This window comes from Erpetoichthys calabaricus, chromosome 11 (genome assembly GCF_900747795.2).
Source record: "Erpetoichthys calabaricus chromosome 11, fErpCal1.3, whole genome shotgun sequence".
NCBI lineage: Eukaryota > Metazoa > Chordata > Cladistia > Polypteriformes > Polypteridae > Erpetoichthys > Erpetoichthys calabaricus.
The window spans coordinates 60,135,252-60,160,648 of NC_041404.2; the positions used below are offsets into that span (position 1 = coordinate 60,135,252).

A 25,397-nucleotide genomic window follows, 5' to 3' on the forward strand; every position below is an offset into this window, starting at 1 on the left:
TAATAATAAACAAAATCTAACTATCCCAGTTCCCTTTACGGTGATATACAATAAACACAAATTGAACAATAACAAACCACTAACAAAAACCGCACATGATGAAGTCCATGAAAAACAGCAACTGATGGAATGAAATGATGGAGTTGGATAGTCCAGAGATCAGCTCGCTGTATGTGAATGTAAAGATCAGTCCTACCGGTATTTCCTGAAGACAGCCAGTGATGGGATGAGGATTTACCATTTACGAGTTCGAACTTCGAAAACTGTTGACATCAAATCAAAGTACAAAAGTAACATTTATTTTTGATATAATATATATATTTACACTCTTCATGTGACATTCTTCAAAACTTCTTCCGTTCACACCAAACGTCGCCACATTTGGGAATGTGCACTTCTCTGTAAGACGGGCGGACATGTTGTAGCCTTGAGCCTCTGAACTCCTGCAGTCTAAATTCTTGTAAACTGAAGGCCTGACGAATACGTCCTATCATCATGGATTGGATTGGACTGGCCTGGTGATGGTGCAAACATGGCGTTGAAACAGTGAATTATTAACGGAATGCACTGTGCAAGTGATTTAAGTTATTCAAGACCCCCGTGACCCTGTGTTCGGATTCAGCGGGTTGGAAAATGGATGGATGGATGGAATTCTTTTAAAAATCTTTACAGCCCCGAGTGCCCCCCATGCTCTTAGGCCCTTGTGCTTCGCATCATTTAAGTAATCATTTTGAGGCAAACATGAAAGGTATGCTTGAAAAAATTGAGGAAATAATACAGGGAAATGTGAGAAGTTTTGAAAATAAATTTAGAGCACTTGATGCTCAGCTTGAAGACGTTAAGCAAATGTTCAGGACTCGTATTGAAATAGTTGAATAGGCGTCCTCTGGTGACAATAAAGCAACAGCTACCAAATTTGAACGCAAAGAGCTTGGAGACAGACAGACTGGCTGTGCTGGAAGAAATAAAATCAGAGCTGAAGGTCTCCCAGAAAACCGGGAAAGTCCAAACCCAGTGAAATTCATCGCTGAACTGTTCTCTCAAATGATTGGAGAGGACATCAAATCAGACACTGAGACAGCAGCAGCTTACCGCATGCGTGGATCGAATGCATCAAAACCTAGAGGCCTCGTTGTACATTTCAATGAATTACAACTTCAAATGAATCTGATGTCGCGTCTCAGAATGAAACAAAAGAATATATTTGAAAATAACCGCATTTGTATTTTCTGTGGTTTTTCACCTTCAATCACGGCCAAACGTGCCGCATTTTACAGTGTTAAACAGCACTTACCCAAAGCTGAAATCAGATACAGCCTCTTGTATCCTGCTAAATTAAGAGTGGATATTCAAGGCAAGTTCTACATTTTACTTCTCTGGATGAAGCAGAAAAAGAGCTAAAAAAAACATAATCCTGACTCTTTTAAATACAATTGTGAGTCCCCTCGTGTCCTGGCATGGCAAAGAGAACTGAACCTGCAATTTGGCCTACTTTCAGTGAGACTTTTGTCATGATTATCCATTTTATTTCCTTCCCTGATACTTTAATGTTTTAATCACAATTATAATTCTATTTGTATTTGTATACATTTATATCTACAGTGCATCCGGAAAGTATTCCCAGCGCATCACTTTCTCCACATTTTCTTATGTTACAGCCTTATTCCAAAATGGATTAAATTCTTTTTTTTCCTCAGAATTCTACACACAACACCCCATAATGACAACGTGAAAAAAAGTTTACTTGAAGTTTTTGCAAATTTATTAAAAATAAAAAAAATTGAGAAATCCCATGTACATAAGTATTCACAGCCTTTGCCATGAAGCTCAGAATCGAGCTCAGGTTCATCCTGTTTCCCCTGATCATCCTTGAGATGTTTCTGCAGCTTCATTGGAGTCCACCTGTGGTCAATTCAGTTGACTGGACATGATTTGGAAAGGCACACACCTGTCTATAGAAGGTCCCACAGTTGGCAGTTCATGTCAGAGCACAAACCAAGCATGAAGTCAAAGGAATTGTCTGTAGACCTCCAAGAGAGGATTGTCTCGAGGCACAAATCTGGGGAAGGTTAAGAAAAATTTCTGCTGCTTTGAAGGTCCCAATGAGCACAGTGGCCTCCATCATCCGTAAGTGGAAGAAGTTCGAAACCACCAGGACTCTTCCTAGAGCTGGCCGGCCATCTACACTGAGCGATCGGAGGAGAAGGGCCTTAGTCAGGGAGGTGACCAAGAACCCAATGGTCACTCTGTCAGAGCTCCAGAGGTCCTCTATGGAGAGAGGAGCACCTTCCAGAAGGACAACCATCTCTGCAGCAATCCACCAATCAGGCCTGTATGGTAGAGTGGCCAGACGGAAGCCACTCCTTAGTAAAAGGCACATGGCAGCCCGCATGGACTTTGCCAAAAGGCACCTGAAGGACCCTCAGACCATGAGAAAGAAAATTCTCTGGTCTGATGAGAGAAAGATTGAACTCTTTGGTGTGAATGCCAGGTGTCACGTTTGGAGGAAACCAGGCACCACTCATCACCAGGCCAATACCATCCCTACAGTGAAGCATGGTGGTGGCAGCATCATGCTGTGGGGAACTGGGAGACTAGTCAGGATAAAGGGAAAGATGACTGCAGCAATGTACAGAGACATCCTGGATGAAAACCTGCTCCAGAGCGCTCTTGACCTCAGACTGGGGCGACGGTTCATCTTTCAGCAGGACAACGACCCTAAGCACACAGCCAAGATATCAAAGGAGTGGCTTCAGGACAACTCTGTGAATGACCTTGAGTGGCCCAGCCAGAGCCCAGACTTGAATCCGATTGAACATCTCTGGAGAGATCTTAAAATGGCTGTGCACCGACACTTCCCATCCAACCTGATGGAGCTTGAGAGGTGCTGCAAAGAGGAATGGGCGAAACTGGCCAAGGATAGGTGTGCCAAGCTTGTGGCATCATATTCAACAAGACTTGAGGCTGTAATTGCTGCCAAAGGTGCATCGACAAAGTATTGAGCAGAGGCTGTGAATACTTATGGACATGGGATTTCTCAGTTTTAAAACCTCAAGTAAACTTTTTTCACGTTGTCATTATGGGGTGTTGTGTGGAGAATTCTGAGGAAAAAAATGAACTTAATCCATTTTGGAATAAGGCTGTGACATAACAAAAGGTGGAAAAAGTGATGCGCTGTGAATACTTTCTGGATGCACTGTAGATATATACTAGGAGGCTTTGCTCGCCACCACCCTGCCTACGAGACAACTTCACGTCTCTGCCACTTGCGTATGTGAATTTCACTTTCACCAAACAACAAATCTTTTAATTCTCGCGGATTTGCCTCTTCATTCAGAAGAAACACAACTTTTCTCTGATGGCAACACAAATTAGACTATCTATCTATCTATCTATCTATCTATCTATCTATCTATCTATCTATCTATCTATCTATCTAACTCAGCCTTCACCATTGACTTCCTTTGTCCTCCAGGGAGACACCCTGCCTATGAGGCCACCTAGTGGACAACATGAAGTTTACAATAGAAAGGCCCTTTGCTTATGAACTCCTCCAGTGACAGGCACAGCATCCAGCAGTGTCACTCAAAAGAGCCATCACACCTGCCAGGCCTTACATTGTGGGAATCAGGAAAGAACTGTGGGAATGTAGCTGTGATTTGGAGGTCACTTTGGATATCATATGAGATAAACACAAACACAATAAAGATGAGGCTGGGAGCAGATGTCATGCTACAAGGAAACGTTTATTTCAGATTTAAAAGGCTGCAGTGGTCAGCAGAGGGGCAAAGGGGGCTTGTGAAATGCAAAGCGGAGTGAAGATCAGCAGACCTCCAGGTGTTCCTCTGTGGATTCAACAGGCTCCATGTTTCTCAATGTGGAGAGGACTAGTGGCACTTCTGTAAAGGAAAGACATGTGAAGAATAAAAGCAGTAAGCAGAGATGTCCACTCCATGACGCTTCCTTCATTCCACTCACAGGAGACTTTAAGAGCCGCGCTCGGCTCCACCTGCACACCTGAGGCAGGTATGGGACAGCAACACCTGTGGTGGTCCTGGATCAGGTGACCACCGTCCACTCAGTACGACAGCTTAGTTAATAAAAGGAACTCATTGCATACAGGGAGTCAATATGGAGAATATTACAGAATATGTGTAACATATATGAACTGTTTCTATCTCATTATATCAAATGAATTCTGGCTGACATTGTTATCTCATGATAAACGAGGACAGAAGTGACTAATAATGATTAAAAATTTCAGATGACCCCAAACACACCTGGCATGCCGGACCACCGTGCCAATTACACAACCTGCCTGTGATCTGAGTGTAAAAAAGGAATGCCATGTGTTCTGACTGCAAGCTGCTTCACTACACACCCTGAAAGGCGCTATATAAATGTCCTAAACCTGCCTGTTCACTCGCAGTCACAGATCTTCTGACTGTTGTCTGTGACACTTTGTGGAAACATGGAAACAACTGAAAGGGACCTCAAGATGGTCCGACTAATAGAAAAGTTAGGTGGGGAACAGAAATAGAAGGTTAGGATGAAGGAGGGCAGGGGTTCAAAATGAAGAAAAAGAATAAATGATTAAAATATCATAGTCATAGCTGCTCTTGTGTGACATGTTGTGACGAGTGCAGAGTTCAGTGACAATGTGACACGTGTGTGCCAATCAACACACACTCTGAGGTGCCATCATCACTGAGTAGAATTACCTGAACTCTGAAGTTTTATCTTCTTCACCTCAAACGCCTGCCTGACCTCGAGACCCCCACATTACTCACCTGAAGGCCATTGTAGCCCACTGAGCGAGATTTGCTGGTCTCAACTTAACACACAGACCTGCAGGTGACAGAGTTTGCACTTTTGTGCACAGATCTCAGTCGCTGATGTTGAGCAAAGTCACACACCGGTAATGTCAGCCACACTGAAGGTGACAGTCTTACACCAACGTCACATTACTGCTCTTCAGAGGGGATGTCACACTTGACAACTGCAGTTGCTGATCTTGTCACCTGAGTATGTCAGTTTATATGATGAGAACTTGCTGGTGACGTCACCCTACACGACTTCCAGTCACAGGAATGTCAAACTTGCCGACTATCTTGCTGATCTCTTTGCTTGCGTATGTCAAATTATAACTAGAAATCTCTGGGGATGTCATCTTCCATGATTCTGTGGTGACAGGCCAGCTCAGTGTCACATTTCCACACTGCCACATGTCCTTCATTGTTAGTGATAGCCAGTAATGTGCTGCCTGTTCAGCTGTTGCCCGTGATCAGAGTTGACAGGTGTGGTGACTTCAGCCACCGTATCTCCCCCTTGTTAAATTTTCTCAATTTTTCTCATGGTATGTAAAACACGAGACATCAGACAGATGAGTCTCTCTTCTCCATGCAGGGTCCAAAACTGTCGTGTTGCTTTTCTCTCATCACAGCATTCACTGGGCTGCACTTCCTGCTGATCACTCATTGGCTGTCAGCGTTACTGCACACAGGCTCCGCCCCTACACAAATGTCACCTGTTGGTGGCCACAAGTCGCAAGTTGGTTGGACTGAAAAGATGGGGATGTCAGACGGCACGACTGCTGGTCACAGGACCACACTATGATGGCCCCCCGACTCGATGACGTTATGTAAATGAAGTCTACAAGTGAAAATAGCTGGTAAAGTCTTGTAATGTGACATGGCCTTAAAATGCCATACTCAGGTGATGAGATCACCAACAGCAGTGGCCACTTTGACACTCCCTGCCAGTTTGAAGTTGTCTGATGTGACAACAAGCCCCCTCTGACCTCACCTTCCCAAAACTGCCCTGTAAAACGGGGTCTCTCATTGACAGAAAGTTCTTAATGCCGGTGCAGACTGAAGAAGAGACGCCTGACAGACACAGCGAGCACAAACACAGAGAGAAGAATCAGAAAAAGGACGAATTAAAGGATTAACAGCAGAAGTGCACTGCGGACCACCGGCTAACCCGCTCCCCCCAAACACACAGCAGACTGACCCTTCACTACACCGGAGTCTGATGAATTGTAAGAATCAGCTAAAGAAAGAGGATTTCCAGAAGTTTACAGCGAGAGAGTTTGGAGACTTTTAGTGAGAGGCTGACATTACTGTGTTTAACATTGGAGTTCACTATGAAAAGGCGCTATATAAACTGTGAGCTGCTGTGACGTGTCCTGTGTGTTTCTCAGTGAGTACGTTTATCAGCAGTGACACATTGTTGAAATCTGGAAATTAGAGAGCTGTAACTGGAGACTATCTCAGGTTGGAAGTAACCTTTGAAAGGCGCTATATAAAGTTAAAACAATGTCTGCACTGTCACTGTGGGGTCCTGATTGACTCAATTCAACTGCCAGAGCTGACAGGACACAAATAAACTGTTTTACCTCAGGATGAGAGTCACTTCAAAAAGACCTGGAGAGCATCCCAGTAGCATTAAGGCAGGACACCGATTCATCACTGGTCCCAGTAACACTGATAATGGCGGAAGTTGGGAATCTCCAATCAACCTAACCTAACCCATACAGATACGATGAATTTAGGATCTGAGCCCAATATTCAGGGTCCATGAAGCAGCGGCGCTAATCAAACTGTAAAAGGCGCTATATACAACAATAAGTTTCAATCCAAGTCAACGAGTCCCTCTGTGATCCTCTGTGAGTCTCTGCATCTCCAAGGAAACATTGCTGCTCAATGACAATCTCACTTTAAATTAATTCACTATCACAAGGTGCTATATAAGTCATTGGTTTGTTTGGTGATTTCCCATCATGGCCTGCCTTGTGCGATCTTGTGCAGGTCCCCACCCTGCTGGGCCCATAATGGAATTAAAGTGTTGTGCTTTAACTTCAATGGGCCTTTAGATGGAGTTCATTACACAAAATCGCCAAACGGTCCTCTTCAGTCCCCTCCATTGATTTCCTCATAGATTCAAGTTAGCTGTCCAAAAGCCAACATCTGAACGCTCAGGTGGGTTTCAAAGCCCTTGTTACTCACCGTTTCACCACACAGTATGAGCAGACGCTGGCGTAGGTCTGGCCATCGCTGGCACACACGGGTTTGTTGCGATTTGCACAGTCAAGATTCACGTGGGCCTTACAGTTGGGCTACAGAAATGAAGAGCAGAAGGTCAGGTGGACATAAGCAGCCAGGAGGAAACCTGAAGGAGAAAACCTGAGGAGACCCTTACCTGTCGGGGGATGTCTGCCCCGCTGGTCAAATCTGAGGAAGACAAGAGGGTGAAGCCCGTCAATGAATACTTCCTGAAACATCTAGAAAAACTTAAATTTTCATCCAATTTCAGAAACAAACATTTAGGAGGACTTCTTAGTAAGAATCTGTCATCACATCAGACATCACATCACACAAAAAACATCCGTCAGCGTCATCGTCACATACAGCATGTGCTGCTCTGATGGGCTATGAAGGCACAAACTCCTCAGTGGGCTCCTCTCCAGTACCCCTTGTGTGATCCCGAGGGGCCGACATTCCCTCCTGGAGATCACGTGAAGGAGACACAGAAACAGCTGAGCAGGTGGGCAAGGCAGCCATCAAAGTGAAAAGGCAAGGAAGGGCAAAAACATCAGTGGCATGGCGGGGCAGTGGGCATCGTTCATCTATCTATCTATCTATCTATCTATCTATCTATCTATCTATCTATCTATCTATCTATCTATCTATCTATCGCGTGTAATATATATTCTATATCTTTTTAAATATTTATATATTCTATATATAGTATTTATCTATTTATACAGTATATACTATGTACTATTTATATATACTATATATCGCATTTATCTATCCATCCATCATTTTCCAACCCGCTATATCTTAACACAGGGCCACAGGGGTCTACTGGAGCCAATCCCAGCCAGCACAGGGCACAAGGCAGGAACAAACCCGGGCTAGGCGCCAACCCACTGCAGGCATTTATCTCTTTATAGTAAATATACTATATCGTTATATCTATTTATATATATTATGAACTATTTACCACAGTGGGCTGGCACCCTGCCCGTTATTGGTTCCTGCCTTGTGCCCTGTGTTGGCTGGGATTGGCTCCAGCAGACCCCCGTGACCCTGTGTTTGGATTCAGCGGGTTAGATATTGGATGGATGGATATATAGTATTTATCTATTTATAGTATATATACAATATCTATCTATCTATCTATCTATCTATCTATCTATCTATCTATCTATCTATCTATCTATCTATCTATCTATCTATCTATCTATCTATCTAATATATAGTGCCTTTCACATCTATCTATCTATCTATCTATCTATCTATCTATCTATCTATCTATCTATCTATCTATCTATCTATCTATCTATCTATCTATCTAATATGTAGTGCCTTTCACATCTATCTATCTATCTATCTATCTATCTATCTATCTATCTATCTACCTATCTAATATATAGTGCCTTTCACATCTATCTATCTATCTATCTATCTATCTATCTATCTATCTATCTATCTATCTATCTATCTATCTATCTATCTATCTATCTATCTGTCTATCTATCTATCTATCTATAGTGCCTTTCACATCTATCTATCTATCTATCTATCTATCTATCTATCTATCTATCTATCTATCTATCTATAGTGCCTTTCACATCTATCTATCTATCTATCTATCTATCTATCTATCTATCTATCTATCTATCTATCTATCTATAGTGCCTTTCACATCTATCTATCTATCTATCTATCTATCTATCTATCTATCTATCTATCTATCTATCTATCTATCTAATATGTAGTGCCTTTCACATCTATCTATCTATCTATCTATCTATCTATCTATCTATCTATCTATCTATCTATCTATCTATCTATCTATCTATCTAATATGTAGTGCCTTTCACATCTATCTATCTATCTATCTATCTATCTATCTATCTATCTATCTATCTATCTATCTATCTAATATATAGTGCCTTTCACATCTATCTATCTATCTATCTATCTATCTATCTATCTATCTATCTATCTATCTGTCTGTCTATCTATCTATCTATCTATCTATCTATCTATCTATCTATCTATCTAATATATAGTGCCTTTCACATCTATCTATCTATCTATCTATCTATCTATCTATCTATCTATCTATCTATCTATCTATCTATCTATCTATCTATCTAATATATAGTGCCTTTCACATCTATCTATCTATCTATCTATCTATCTATCTATCTATCTATCTATCTATCTATCTATCTATCTATCTATCTATCTATTGTCACACACGTGCACATTGGAGGCAGCTAAAGGGGTTGAGTGATGGCAGTTCTCAATCTTACCAGGAGGTGGCAGGGTGCACTGACTCTTTTTCTCCCTTTCCTGCAGACCATTCTTGGGAGATTCCACCTGGCCCTGTTGATGTCACTTCCGGGATCGAGCCTATGGTTGAAGACCCTTATGGGCCTGACCCTCCTCCTATTCCCTGTTCCCTCAGTTCTGTTCTGGACATCAGTGCTGTTTTCATTTTTCGACATTGCAGCCGGGATACCAATTATACAGGTGGCTGTCCCAAACTGTGCTATGGCTCTGTGTGGAGTTTGTGATACTATTTCTAGTATATATACTATATCTATTTATCATATAAAGTATCTGTCTATTTATACCTATTCATATGTCATATAAACCCAGGGGGCGCAGTGCCAGTGCTGCTGCCCGCCATTAGTTTCCATCCCGTGTCTTCCCTGCATGCACTTTGCGTGTTCTCCTCATTCATATAAAGCTTTACCTGACCTCTGCTCCTAATAAGAGAAGGGGGCTTTGTCTGACCGCTCGTATTTTCCTAAAATGCCTCACATTTTACAGATTCTGCCAGGGGTGTGTAAAGTTATAAGCACAACAACACCTAAATTAACATATTTAACTTGTTCATGTGAGAGATCAAACAGATCATCAGTAACAAAACTCACATGAAGAGAACAAGGAAAACACACATAAGCAGAAATCGGAACTAAATTTGAAAATTCATTGAATTCATTCCCCTTAAACCTTCTTAAAGTCAATTTTTCCTCATCACTTCTATCAGTTTGTCATAAAACTGGTGACTTTGGTAAAGACGTAAACTGAATAAGCAGGAATCTCACCTGAGAGGCAAATGAAGGCAACGCACAGCAGCAGGAGGCGCATGGCAGACATCTTGACTCGTCTCGCTGGTGTGTGTGCGTGTCAGACTCGGACTGGCCACCCAACACGCTGGTGCCCTCAATTTATAAGGGGGCACATCCGGGTAACAAAAAACAAAAAAGCCTGCAGGAATGACCCTCCCGGTTGCTGAATATTCAAAACTATTGTAAATTAAGAAAGGCCTTGGAGATACACATGTCACAAAGATAGATCGATAGATAGATAGATGTGAGAGGCGCTATATAACAGATAGCTGGTGTGTTGTGTGCTACGTGGCCTGTGTGCCCCCTGATGTGACCCTTCATTCCTGTCCCAGTTTGTAAGGTGACTCCCCTCACTTGTGCCCCCCTAATCTATCAGCCCCCTGTATTAATGACTTGGCTGATGCTCTACAGCTTGTCGCCATTCTCCCCCCTTCGGCCCCTCATGAACTCCCAGCTGAGGGTCTTCTCTCCAGGACTGTCACTTTTCCGCATCGTCTGACCCTCGATACGCTCTTGACAGTCCAGTGATGACCCTGCCAGGTGACAGACAGACACACTAAATCCTTCTCATGCCTGATGGTATCCCACCTGGCCTGTAAAAGACCCCCTGTAGCTGATCCTGGTTTAGCCCCAGACTGGACATCAGGAATGGATGCTGACTGCTTTACTGATCTTCTCTCTTTCTGCCCAGCTTTGCTCTGATCAGTATTTGTTGTCTTAATAACTCTTATTATCATCCTCTTATTATGTTGTTGTATTGTTAAATGTACTTCATTGTCACCTGTCACTCATGTCACGGTTAACACTTCTGCTCGCCCTTCTCATTTCAGTTATGTTGCCTGATCATTGTCAGCCTTATGCTGGTGTTGAGTTCCCTGAATCTTTTCCTTAAGTTAAAGTTTTCTTCTAATTGTTGTTATTGAGAACAAACAGGGTGGACTTGTGAATTCTGAATATTTCACAGGCCGCCCTTTTCCTGTGTTGTTCAAACAGACCCCAATAACTCCTGTCCTCAAGATGCCCCTCTCAGCCCCTCTCAAGTCGCTCATCACAGGCCCGTGTCTCTCCTCTCCTTTCTCTAACCAAGTCTACTTGATCCTAATCAGTCGGCCATCATGGAGGGCCATTCCACTGAGACAGCTCTTCATCCAGTTCTACGGTTTTACCTATCAGTGCTATAATAATAATAAATCAAATGCATTTTCTTGACTTAGCCATACCTGTCGTTCCCCCCAGAGGCCCACATGGCATCAGCTGGAGTCTCTGCAAGTCTTTCTGAATGGAGGAACACCACCTGCAGCTCAGCCGAACAAAGATGGCCTGTCTTGTTATGCCAGCTCCTCATTCTGTTCCCTGTCAGCTTGGCTCACTACCACAAACTCCTTGGTACACAACCTCGGAGTCACGACTGATGACCACCTGCCTTTCATGGACCACCTTATTATGGTCTGTGAGATTTACTCTGCAGAACATCCCCAAGATCAGACCATATGTGACAGAGTATGCAGCACAACTGCTGGTCCAGGGTTTCATCTTGTCACGTCTGGACTACTGTGACCTCAATGCTGGCAGGAGTACCGTCATGTGTCACCAAGTCACTGCAGATGACTAAAAAAGCAACAGCATGTCCGGTGTTCAACCAGCCGAGACTGGCACATGTCACTGCTGTCATCAGATCACTACACTGGCTTCACGTAGAGTCACATATGAAGTTCATATCCTTGGTGCTCATCTACAGAGTAGTCAGTGGCTCAGCACCTACGTGTGTGAAGACACTTGTGAGGTCCTCTGGTCCTTCTTCACCACTCTGGACTGCTGTTGAATGGCATCTGGTGATGCCGCCTCTGTGTGGCATCAAATCTCAGTGCAGACTCTTTTCATGTGCAGCTTCTGGCTGGTGGAACAAACTGTCCACCTCAGTCCAAAGGCTCTCGTTTGGTGAGTTTCTATTTGACAGTTAAGGGCTCTGTTAGGTTTTGTCACCTTGTCACTCCCTGGCATTTTTTTCCAGTTCTTCACTTGTGATGTTCAGTTTTGTACCCTAGTCCTGTCACATTTAGGATGTCTACTCAGTTATGTTTTGTACGTTGCTTTGGACTAAAGCGTCTGCTGGGCACATCGATATAAATGTGAATGTCGCTTCCACCATTAGTGACCATTTTATGAAGTGTAATCAACATCTGCACGTCACTCGCTGCCTTCGCTGAACGTCATGGTGACTCCACGCGTGTTCATCCTGAGAGCGGCTCTGTGACTTTCTCGTTGTCCACATCTTTCTAAATTCTCAGATTCTGGTTACTGGTGAGTGAAGTGAGTTGCTAAAAGTCAAACAATACGTTAGCTGTGATGTCACAATCTTTAACCTTTATGGCTTCTTATAGTGCCTTCCAAGGTCGAGTGAAGCCCTTATTTGTTGTTCCAATACAACTGACTAACTGAAGTTTCTGGATGTTTTCTACCAGGTCAACACTGACAAGTTAGGACTGTCTCGCTGATGTTATAGACCACATCCCATAGTGAAGACCACCTCAAGTTAGTGTACAAATGCAGTGTGGACGTGTGACACTTGACAGGACTCACAAAGTGTCACTCGGGGAGTCAGTGAGGTGGAAATGTGACTAGTAAATCTGTGTTTTTATATAGCACCTTTCATCATAATGACAATGTCACACTGTAGACATCTCACCCTCTGGCCTGCTTTTTCCTGAACAGGGTCATTGGGGGTCTGATGGAGTCTATCCCACTTAGCACAAGGCAGAGAACAAATTCTGGACAGGGCGCCAGTCCATCACAGGGCAAACACGCACCTCACCCGTACAATAAGGCCAATTTAGAATCACCAGTTCACCAAACATGCGTGTCTTTGGACTGTGGGATGAAACAGAAGCTCCAAAAAGAAACCCACACAGACACGGGGAGACCACGCAAACTCCACACAGAGTGGACCCCAGACTCAAACCTGAGTCTCCTTACTGCCAGGCAGCAGCACTAACACTGCGCCACCGTGCCACCCACTGTGAACGTCTTCCTCCACGTATTCAGTCTAGATCCTTGCAGGTCATTCATTCAAATGCACAGGGTGGGTCGGCGGTGGGATTTGCATTTGAAACCCATAAAACGCACCCTGAGAGCTCCAATTTAAATTTGTTAAATATTCAATATTTACGTTTATTTACTGGGTTGGCACTATCCAAATCAAAAGTCCATTCTAGAAAACTCTTTACATAAATCGACAATGTGAGCTCTGGCAGGTGAACTGACTCATTCAGAGTGTTGTGAAAAAGGATTTTCCCCCTTTGTAATATCTTCTGCTTCTCATATTTCACACAATTAATGTCTACGAATGGCACTGAAGATACGCTGCTGCCATCACAGACTCGAGCGTTGGCCCGTCTCAACTGCCTATCAGGGGTATTGCGAACTTGTGAGACGTCCCAGGGTGGGCACAGAACATCTAAAGGGTACCTCACATCTACAACACCTGTGAAGGTACAAGACTTTGAGAAGCATAAAGTTGGAAACATTAAATATTAAATGCAGTCACTATTGACAAGGGAGCTGTCACACACCTTACTGGAGGAAGATCTCGTCCAAGGGTGACAAGGGTGGAGATTCAAGCAGAGGACAACAGTAAAGTGGAAAGGATGGGAAATTGGCCAACCTCCATATAACTGGGAACGTTTGATTGCTTTGTAAGTTGAAGGAACTGGGACATCTAATAGTGGGTTACAGTGACGTCAAGTAGTGGGGCATTTCTGTTACTGCAGAATTAAACCTCCTAAAGCAGATGATATGAAAATTGAAGGACTGGTCACATCTGAGACGATCAGACGGAGTGGAAAAAGCAGGAGGGAGCATGAGGAGATTTCTGTGAATGACAACTAGGAGAACTAAGTCATTGAATTTTTAATTAAAATATAAACACAAGTTAAGTAGTTCCAGTAACACAAAGTCACATTTTCATAATGAGGCCCATGCAGTGCAAGTCCTGCTGGATGTTGGACATTTTAGAGGAAGGCTCAGAGGTGCCAGTCATCTTCTAGGTGGGCTTCAACTGCAGGAGATGCCAGCTGATCCAGCACCTCAAACTTGGGGTCGCTGACCTGGTGGAGGAGTTGGCTGGCGTGCATAGAGAACTCCTTCTGAGAGAAAGAGAGAGTGTGCCCCCCTAAGGTGGCATGGGAAGAGACTCCAGACACGTAGAGATAGGTGGGTCAAGGTCACAAGGTGTAAGGTAAAGGGTGCACACTGTCCAGGGGCATCAACCCCAGAATTGGAGGTGTCCAACTGTTATCAGGTCCTGGTGAAGCAGGACGGGGTCTCTGAAGATTCTGATGTGGTAGGCATGGATGAGAAAGGGAGAGGTAGTGATAGTTGGGGTCTCAGTCATTATGGGGGATTAAAGTACAGGTTTGCTCCAGAGACAGAGAAGCTCGCAGGGAGTGTTGCCTTCTGGGTGCAGAGGTGAGAGACCCCCCTGGATAGGCTCTTGGTCAGAGTGGGGGTGGATCCAGTTGTCATTGTCCATATTGGAACAAATGACATACATGAGGGCAGTCTGTCAGTCTACCCAGTCAGTTTGCGATCCAAATTTAAAGAGTTAGGTGCCAAGCTGAGGAGCAGAACATTTACATTTATTGGCTTGGCAGATGCTTTTGTCCAAAGCAACTTACAAATGAGGTAAACATAATCATGTTATAACAGTAGGCCGAAGCCTGTTAGTTCAGCAAGTGTAATAGGACAGGTCACAAAAGAAAAGATGGAATAACTACAGCTACAGAGACTAAATCTAACAAGAAATTAACCAAAAATATACAAATATCACAGAGCTAATTTTTGTTTTTATTTGACAAGGTGGGCTTCTCCAAGGTTCTGCCTGTGCCACGTGGCAGTCCAAGTACATCAAATGAGATTAGAAGGCTTAATTCATGACTCAAATCTTAATGTCAGGTAGAAGGGGTCCGGTTTATGGGGCATCGGGACTCATTTTAGAACAGATGAGACCTGTTTGGCCATGGTGGGGTACATCTGAATTGGAGGGGCACCAATGTGTTGGGGAGGTCAGTCGAGGATTGTTTAAACTGGGGAATGGGGGCAGGGAGTTTAGGACAGGCCAGGTTTAGAACTGCACATGAGGAGATGAACAATAGTGTCAAAATCAAAATGCATTGTCATGTAAATTCTAACCCAAAGTTAAAAGGCAAAAGTAAAATGAGTAGCACATTAAAAACAGCTTGTCTTAATGCTAGAAGTGTCAAAAAGAACAAAGAGAGCTGCACTCAAATGATATTTTAAGTAGACACCACAGAAACTGGGCTAAATAACAAAGACGGGGGTCAGTAGAACACAGAGGGGCACACAATTAATAGAAGGACAGACAGAACAGAAGAGGAGGTGGGCTTGCTGTTTATGTCAAACAGAATTTAAACACAAGTCCTCTTCAGTTGGACGATGAGCCCCGTCTTAGTGAGGACATCTGGCTTCAAAGCATTAGGGAAAGAGGCCTAATACTAGGAGAGTGTTACAGACCACCCAATGCAGACACTAGTTTCAACACACATCTTTTTATGAATATTAAAAAGGCACATTTACATGGGGATTGTCCTGCCCTCTGCCTCAAGCGCCCTGCCTGAGTCGACAGTCAGATAAACTCTCTTCCACTGACGACACAGACGAGAGTTTCCAGTTTGCTTTCTTTACTGAAGCCAGTTGGAAAAGGGTAAACCTACAAGTAAATCAGAAACACAATAATGTGAGAAATTCTTACAAGAGGGCGTCAGAGAGTCCAAACCGCAGACCCAGCAATACACCACACGTTACTAGAATGAAGTAATTGTATTCTTGTATTCTTCTCCCAGGCACTTTCCACAGTCCTCTCCCAATAACGAGCCACAAATTCACAGTAAATGATTGATAACCAACAATTCTTCCTTCTTCTTCTCCTCTGCTGAGTTTTTTCGCTTCCTCCTGACTCTGACTCATCCATATGTGGAAGCGGGCTTCCTTTTAGGCCAAACCAGAGAATGCTTGTGGTGCCGTTCTGTCTCCTCTAGGAAGCACTTCAAGGCCATAGACAAAGTAGAGTCAAAAGTTATAGTTTTGCCATTTTATATTAGTTTTAATGTCTATATTTTTTCTGACCTTACTTGAAAATTCATTTTCGTTTTAGTTTTCGTTCATGGTGTATTTTTAGTTTTACTTTCAAAAAAACATTTCTATTTTATTTTTATACTAGCAAAATACCCGCACTTCGCAGGGGAGAAGTAGTGTGTTAAAGAGGGTATGCAAACATATATATATACATAAACATATATACTTATATATACATATCTACATATACACATATCTACATATATACATATATATATATACATATAAACATCCACATATATATACATATATCAACATATATATACACATACATATACACACATACATACATACACACACACATATATATATATATATATATATACGCATACAGACACATATATATACATGTACATATTTACATATCTACATATATATACACATATATACATATCTACATACATACACATATATCTATCTATATATATATATATATATATATATATATATATATATATCTAACTATATGTGTATCTATCTATCTATCTATCTATATCTCACACATATATACACACATATATACATATCTACATACATACACATATATCTATCTATCTATCTATCTATCTATCTATCTATCTATCTATCTATCTATCTATCTATCTATCTATCTATTGTCAGTTCAGCACTCCGGTTGTAATATGACCAAGCCGTGCAAGCTTACTGTTAAGAATGTAACGTATAGTTGTACAGGAGAAAAGCAATCTTGCCTCAAATCAATGGCAACCTTTTGTAGGTCTATGAACTTAATTTAAACTTTAGGTTTACACCGTGCTCTGTTTCCATTGTACCTGCACTCATGAATATGTCTGTATGTGTCAGTCGCTGAAATCCCCATGCTTGGCACCGGCGAAGTACTTGTTTTAAATTTTTATTAAGAAGAAAAGAAAACCTTTTTAAATTGAGGTAAAATATACCACTAACAATTTGTTAAGGATCTGTTTTTTTGTGTAGCTGACTTCACACAGCTTCTCTGCTGTTTTATAAACGAACGTCATATAAGGTCTTACTTTTTCGTTGCTTCGCCAACAGAAGCAGCCTTTTTATTTAATCCTGTTTTTACGATTGTTCTGTTTGTATACCAGTTTGTCAGTTCAGCACTCCGGTTGTAATATGACCAAGCCGTGCAAGCACACTCTTGAGAATGCAACGTATAGTTGTACAGGAGAAAAGCAATCTTGCCTCAAATCAATGGCAACCTTTTGTAGGTCTATGAACTTAATTTAAACTTTAGGTTTACACCGTGCTCTGTTTCCATTGTACCTGCACTCATGAATATGTCTGTATGTGTCAGTCGCTGAAATCCCCATGCTTGGCACCGGCGAAGTACTTGTTTTAAATTTTTATTAAGAAGAAAAGAAAACCTTTTTAAATTGAGGTAAAATATACCACTAACAATTTGTTAAGGATCTGTTTTTTTGTGTAGCTGACTTCACACAGCTTCTCTGCTGTTTTATAAACGAACGTCATATAAGGTCTTACTTTTTCGTTGCTTCGCCAACAGAAGCAGCCTTTTTATTTAATCCTGTTTTTACGATTGTTCTGTTTGTATACCAGTTTGTCAGTTCAGCACTCCGGTTGTAATATGACCAAGCTGTGCAAGCACACTCTTGAGAATGCAACGTATAGTTGTACAGGAGAAAAGCAATCTTGCCTCAAATCAATGGCAACCTTTTGTAGGTCTATGAACTTAATTTAAACTTTAGGTTTACACGGTGCTTTCTTTCCGAAGTACCTGCACTCATGAATATGTCTGTACGCGTCAGTCGCTCAAATCCCCGCGGTTCGCACCGGCAAAGTTCTGCTTTTAAATTTTTATTAAGAAGAAAAGAAAACCTTTTTAAATTGAGGTAAAATATACCAATAACAGTTTGTTAAGGATCTGTTTTTTTGTGAAGCTGCCTTCACTTGAGTGATCACTTCGAGCTTTAAGCCTGAGAAATCACCCCATAAATGCACACGTTTAATTGCACATCTGTTAATATGTATGCTTACACAGTATTAAAAGACACTCAACAATTAACGTCATTTACCTTCGTTCCTGCATTTGACTCGTGCTGTAAATCTCTTCCTTGTTTTCACTTCATGTGATTACGTAGGAGGCGTAATACGTGATGACGCGATACGTGACTCTGCCTCCTCCATTAGAGTATATGGACAAAAAACAGGTTCCAGTTATGACCATTACGTGTAGAATTTCGAAATGAAACCTGCCTAACTTTTGTAAGTAAGCTGTAAGGAATGAGCCTGCCAAATTTCAGCCTTCTACCTACACGGGAAGTTGGAGAATTAGTGATGAGTGAGTGAGTCAGTCAGTCAGTTAGTCAGTGAGTCAGTCAGTGAGGGCTTTGCCTTTTATTAGTATAGATGCATTAGTTTCAGTTTTAGATTTAGTAATTATGTTCTAGATAGATAGATAGATAGATAGATACTTTATTAATCCCAATGGGAAATTCACATTATCCAGCAGCAGTATACTGATACAATAAATAATATTAAATTAAAGATTGATAATAATAATAATGCAGGTGAAAAACAGACAATAACTTTGTATAATGTTAAATGTTAACGTTTACCTCCCCCAAACCCCCCGGCTGGAATTGAAGAGTCGCATAGTTTGGGGGAGGAACGATCTCCTCATTCTGTCAGTGGAGCAAGACAATGACAGCAGTCTGTCGTTGAAGCTGCTCTTCTGTCTGGAGATGATACTGTTCAGTGGATGCCGTGGATTCTCCATAATTGATAGGAGCCTGCTGAGCGCCTGTCGCTCTGCCACAGATGTTAAACTGTCCAGCTCCATGCCAACAATAGAGCCTGCCTTCCTCACCAGTTTGTCCAGGCGTGAGGCGTCTTTCTTCTTAATGGTTCTGGTTAAAAAGCTACTGTGGATCTTAGTTTTGTGCCACAATCAGATAGAATTGTAGACTTAATTGATTTGGATATGTTAGTGGACGCTTACTACACAACATAGTTTACTATCTGGTTTTGTTTTTGTCTCATAAAAATAAGCATAATCAAAACCAGATATAGAATATGAACAATTTTATACAATTTTATAATTTTTAGAATATTTTTTATGCCATTTGTGCCGAACAAATCTGTGCTGACTGTTGACACTTTTATTGCCCAGAATGGGCCAATTTCTAATGACATTTAGGTGAATTTTAAAGGTTTGAGGGTTTTTTTACTCTAAATGTGTATACCACATAACATATCCTGCTCCAAGACAATGTGCTTATAATGAATGCCTTCAATACTGCATTCAAAAATCTCCTATACTGGACTTTCTTATTTTCTATACTGGACTTTCATATTGATCTCTGATTCTGTCTCAGGCACATACAATTTATAGACAGAATTTTGCCACCTGCAGGCCTGAAAAGATATCAAAAATCAGAAAAGAGATTCTACTGTGTTCTGACAGGTGTGATCATGAAAATCATGGGACTTAGGAAGATCAGGACTCTTAGGCTTGAATCAGTGTGCAGACCCCACCTAACTGTTTTGAGGGAAACAAACCAAAAAACAAGCATTTAGTGTGAATGTTAGTGGCAGTGAGACTTGAATAGCCCACCATAAGGACAGTAAACCCTTAATGAGTACAGCAAGAGCAGGTAATAGGAGTCTGGATGGGCACAAAATGACAGAGACAGCATCTGAGATTAAGAACAATATATATATATATGGTCTAAACCTGTTCATCCAGAGCAGGATGGCAAGAAAACTGGGGCCCACCCCAGCAGGTTTGGATGCAAGGCAGGAAAAATCCCTGGTATGCAATATGTATGATATGGCTGATGTTAAGAACAAAAAGAATAGGATATCTCAGCTATTTATTTTGAGAGAGAGAGAGAAACATTGAAAAAAGGGGGACGAATATTTTAAAATAGAATTCTGGAATTGGATTATTTTCACAATATCAGGTATTTTGAGCTGTGAATATAAACTAAAAAAATTGGGAGTGCTCTCCCCTCGACTTTCTGATATACTCAGATATGGGGATGGATATTTGAGCAGTAAACCACAAGACAATGATTATATTTTTATGTCATGTACATTAAAGAACCGTCAACAACAAATCAAATCAAATTAATAATATATTGAACAATTATTATAGAAGTAAAGTTAAATAAATCGGACTCTGCAGCTGCATGAATTAAAGGTAAAGCACCACTTCCAGTTAGCGGAAATAGCTCAAACGTTGATAGAAATCTACATTTTCTACCTTAATACTTGTGTAAGAGCCAATCTTAGAAAGTTAAAGTTTTGAGTTAAACTCATATTAATGTTTGCTTAATTTGAATAGAATATAATTTCTTCCATAGTCATAGACAATGGTATGGTCTTTTCCCCCTATAAGTTAGTAAGAGATAGAACCTTCTTGCTATAACTGAGAAACAGTGTGATAATGAGCTCAGTTGTGTTTAGAGCAGGTCCCAGTAAACAGGAACTTGAAAGACCCATTTTCAAGTTTAGAAATGGGATAAGCATACAGTTTTCTGACCGTTTTGAAATGGTTCAGAAATTATAAGTGGTTAGTTACAATTTAAGATGTAACAAGATTAAGCTTAGAACTAAACTTTTCTTATTATACATTTTTCCCTTTTTTTTGTTATTTTAATTTTCTTTTTGTGTGAACTGTTTTACTTTGAAACTTAACTAAACACTTAAAAACAAAGATATTTTGTCTGTGGAATCATTTCTGCGCGTCAGGCCTTTGTTGAATCCCATTTTTTGAGTTAGAGCTGCTGAACTTTAGAAACTTTGGGAAAACGCAGCTACAATTTGGTTGGCCTAAGAGAAAGCATTCTCGAGTTATCGTGTTTTCACACATGCACACGCGCAAACACACAGACATAATTCCAGAAATGATATTTTCAGACTCAGGGTGGTCTAAAACATCGACTCATCAAAATCTCAAAATGGAATTTTTGGACGTTTACAATACTTTCAGTATACTTCGTATACAAGAAAAGAAAGATCTTCTTATATAATACGCTACCATGGATGTCCGTTAGTCTGTCCAGGATTTTAAATCACCTATAGCTTGCAAACTGTTTGACCTATTGACCTGAAATTTGGTACACATATACTATGTGACGTCTACTATCTGCTTTCAGGGTGATGATTGACCTCCAAGGTTATTCCTCTCTTTATTTTATTGTAGAATCAACTCTTGGCAGCGGCCAGCAGGGCGGCGCATGAGTATGGGTGCCGTTCTCATCCCTCCCACCTTCGCCATCACTTCACCTACCTCTTCACATCTTAAATCATTCTTGAGGCAGATTGGAGACTTAAGTGCCAGCTTAAGCGAGAAATTAAAGAAAACGTACTAAGTAATTGCAACTTAAACACTGACTCAATGTCCAAGGGTTTTCTTTTGTAATTTTGTTTCCCTTATAAAAAATCATAATGCTGTACGACGAAGGGCCCAGTTCACGACTGGCAGCCGCGTTTAAACAGGGAGCCCTTCACAGACAACTTTAACACGCGCAACGTAGTTGGGCGCACATGGCTAGTATATAATATTTCAGTACAGTTTCTAAAATATAGACATTTTGAGGAAGCTGAAGCGTAGCTGAACAGACACTATTTGGAGTTTCCCATTTATTGTTTGCTGTAGAATTACAGTATTCCAGTTTCCTCTTGTATAATATGTATATACAGTATATATTAAGAATAATTTACTTATTTAAGTTGAGTAAATACTTTATAGTTTTAACGTCTTAGCAATTTCCGTATATTGATGTTATTTTGAGTATAGTTCGCCATCTAGTGGATAAATAAAGTACCCTGTTAATAACTGATGTTAACATTGACACATTTAAGAGAAAGAAACTGTGATCACTAATTTATGTTTATTATTTAATTTAGACTGTACCTTTACATTTGTGTAACTTTGGAAGAAATTAATAAATAGATTTTGTAGTGGTTGTAATTTAATCCTGAACCAACTTAATTCTTCACTACACCTCTCTTTCTCTTCAGTTTGGGGCTCATTTTAGTTTTGTTAACTTTAACTTGATTGGATGGGATGTTTTGTTTTTTTTGCTTTAAATAAATCAATAAATAAAACAATAACATTTTTCTTATTAGGCTGACAGAATCCCCCCACACCTCCTTGTGGTGTCAGCTGGAGACACCCTGGCTAACGGTGGAGGCCAACATCAGGCGGTGTGACACGTTGGCTGGCACACTTCTCTGGTGGCATCCTGGCAAAATATTTTCTTGTTAGTTTAAAATACTGTGATGTTTAACTGACAATGAAGCAGAAGCTCCAGTTCTCAATATGCAAAGGCGTGATGCACTAAGCAGCCCCGAAGACATTTTAAATACAAATAAATTTAAATTATAAGGCATTTGATACATGGCATATATTGATTTCTTTTTCCCATTCACTCCTTGTGTTATAAAGAATTTGTATATTTTACATGTGAAACAGAACAGAATGTTAATGTTTGCATGACTACATAGCTGACGGAAGGTTTAGTTTTATTTCCTATAATTTGATGTTCTCATGAAACATTCTGGATACTTTGTTAAAAGTCTCTCCTTAAGGTAGAAATGCATGTGTTAATTTAGTAGTAAAAATAAAAGCATAAAGAAACACAATAGGAATATGTAGAACAAAACATTTAGCTTTTAGATAAGAGATACTCATAGATGTGCTTCAAAATAATTCCTACTGATCTAAATGAAATAATTTAAGGGATTTTATGTGGGAAATGGTAAAATATATTTTATATGATTTATCCTGTTAGCATTAGATGTAGTGAATATATGCATTTCTTTTGTTAATAATTTAAAATCAGAGACTGTGCATAATTGACCAATATTCTGTAATTAGAAAAATAGGAAAAGGGAATGTGGAGCCTAACTTACTTTTACAACATGGGCATGGAACATTTAACATTATACAAAGTTATTGTCTGTCTTTCGCCTGCATTATTATCATTCTTTAATTTAATATTATTTATTGTATCAGTATGCTGCTGCTGGAGAATGTGAATTTCCCATTGGGATTAATAAAGTATCTATCTATCTATCTATCTATCTAGCAGTTTCAGTTTATTTGGGTCTCATTTGTAGTAGTACGGTGTTGTGCCGTGATAGCCATTATGGAGGAAATGAGAAGTCCAGCAGAATGACCCCTTAGATTGGCAAACCAAACTGATGACAATATGCAGACCCTCAAGGCAACTCAGGCCCCTTCTTCAGGCAAGACGCTTGCTTATTGTAATCTTTTTAGTTAGCCAATAAAAGGGGTCATTTTGCTTGACTTCTCATTTGTTAAAATAATTTGGAATTTAGCCGTCCAGACAGTGGGTTTCTTTCCCTGACTTCTCTTTACTGTGCTGACAGAGGACACTGGTGCTGCATTACAAACCAGTTTGAATTTTCTTCATTTCTACAGGAACCTCCACAGACGATGGCTCTTTAACTAATAACCTCCACACCGCTCTGTCTTCTCTTTTCTGTAGTTTTTGTTTTCTTTGAAGAAAAAATTTTGAAGACACCTGATATTCTATATGGTGGTCCACAAGGATCTCTCCCGGGTCCGCTGCTCTTCACGATCTCCAGGCTTCCATGAGGTCAGATTATCTCAAGGCGTACCGTGAGCCACCTCAGTTCTGCTGACAACACACATTTGTATTCATCAAGAGCGCCTGAAGACCCCGACTCTCTTGGTTCACTGACCCGAATGTCTCACTTGTGTTTCTGAGTGGATGAGTTTAATCATCTCAAACTAAATAAGAAGAAAAAAAGAAATCTTAGTGATTGGCAAAAATGGATATAATGAGGGTATTAGAAATAAACTTGATCCATTAGGCTTAAAAGTCAAGATGGAGGTAAAGAATTTAGGGGTCATTATTGACCCTGACCTCAATTTTAAATTGTGTATTAATCAGATTACCAGGACAGCATTTTTTCACTTAAGAAATATGGCAAAAGGTAGACCTCTTATAACAACAAGATACTGAAAAATGAGTTGATACGTTTGTCTTTAGTTGACTAGATTACTGTAACGCACTCCTCTCAGGACCACCCAAGAAAGACATCAATTGGTGACAATGAGTGCAGAATGGAGCTGCCAAAATCTTAACTAGGAAAAGAAAATCCGAGCACATCACACCAGTCTTAGCATCACTACACTGGTTACCAGTGTCATTTAGAATTGACTTTAAAATACTGCTGATGGTTTACAAAGCCTTCAATAATCTGCTCTGTCTGATATTATGGAATGCCTGTCACCTCACACTCCAAATCGTAACCTCAGATCTTCAAATGAGGGTCTGCTTAGAATTACAGAAGCTAAATTTAAAAGAAGTGGTGAGGCCGCCTTCTGCTGTGATGCACCTCAAATCTGGAATACGAGTTTTGGTCTCGTCCGTTACGGGAGATGGTCGTCTGAAGCAGAACTCTGTTAGTAGTGCTGTTATTTTTTCTCTTATTTTTTTCTCAGTACAGTTTCTAAAATATAGACATTTTGAGGAAGCTAAAGCATAGCTGAACAGACACTATTTGGAGTTTCCCGTTTATTGTTTGCTATAGAATTACAGTATTCCAGTTTCCTCTTTTATAATATGTATATATATATATATATATATATATATATATATATATATATATATATATATAAAGAATAATTTACTTATTTAAGTTGAGTAAATACTTTATAGTTTTAATGTCTTAGCAATTGCCGTATATTGATGTTATTTTGAGTATAGTTCGCCATCTAGTGGATAAATAAAGTACCCTGTTAATAACTGAGGTTAACATTGACACATTTAAGAGAAAGAAACTGTGATCACTAATTTATGTTTATTATTTAATTTAGACTGTACCTTTACATTTGTGTAACTTTGGAAGAAATTAATAAATAGATTTTGTACTGGTTGTAATTTAATCCTGAACCAACTTAATTCTTCACTACACCTCTCTTTCTCTTCAGTTTGGGGCTCATTTTAGTTTTGTTAACTTTAACTTGATTGGATGGAATGTTTTGTTTTTTCGCTTTAAATAAATCAATAAATAAAACGATAACATTTTTCTTATTAGGCTGAAAGACTTCTCTGGTGGCATCCTGGCAGAA

The 25,397-nt window shown here is 40.4% G+C and overlaps 2 protein-coding genes across 23 annotated transcripts in view; one reads left to right on the forward strand and one right to left on the reverse strand.

Annotated features, from left to right (window-relative positions):
* LOC114660439 (serine protease inhibitor Kazal-type 1-like) overlaps positions 1-25,397 on the reverse strand; it is an 821,621-nt gene that overhangs the window by 680,552 nt on the left and 115,672 nt on the right. For 2 of the 7 annotated variants that reach the window (XM_051934244.1, XM_051934242.1), the window contains exons 2-3: positions 7,201-7,232; positions 7,008-7,117 (exon numbers count right to left, since the gene is read on the reverse strand). In XM_051934244.1, the coding sequence (XP_051790204.1) occupies positions 7,008-7,117; positions 7,201-7,232 (142 nt within the window). Of the gene's footprint in view, positions 1-3,831; positions 3,900-7,007; positions 7,118-7,200; positions 7,233-10,129; positions 10,212-25,397 lie in introns of those variants that run through there. The other 5 variants (XM_051934240.1, XM_028813143.2, XM_051934243.1 and 2 more) reach the window with 4 other exon arrangements.
* LOC114660438 (serine protease inhibitor Kazal-type 1-like) overlaps positions 1-25,397 on the forward strand; it is a 565,538-nt gene that overhangs the window by 490,354 nt on the left and 49,787 nt on the right. The window lies entirely within an intron of this gene.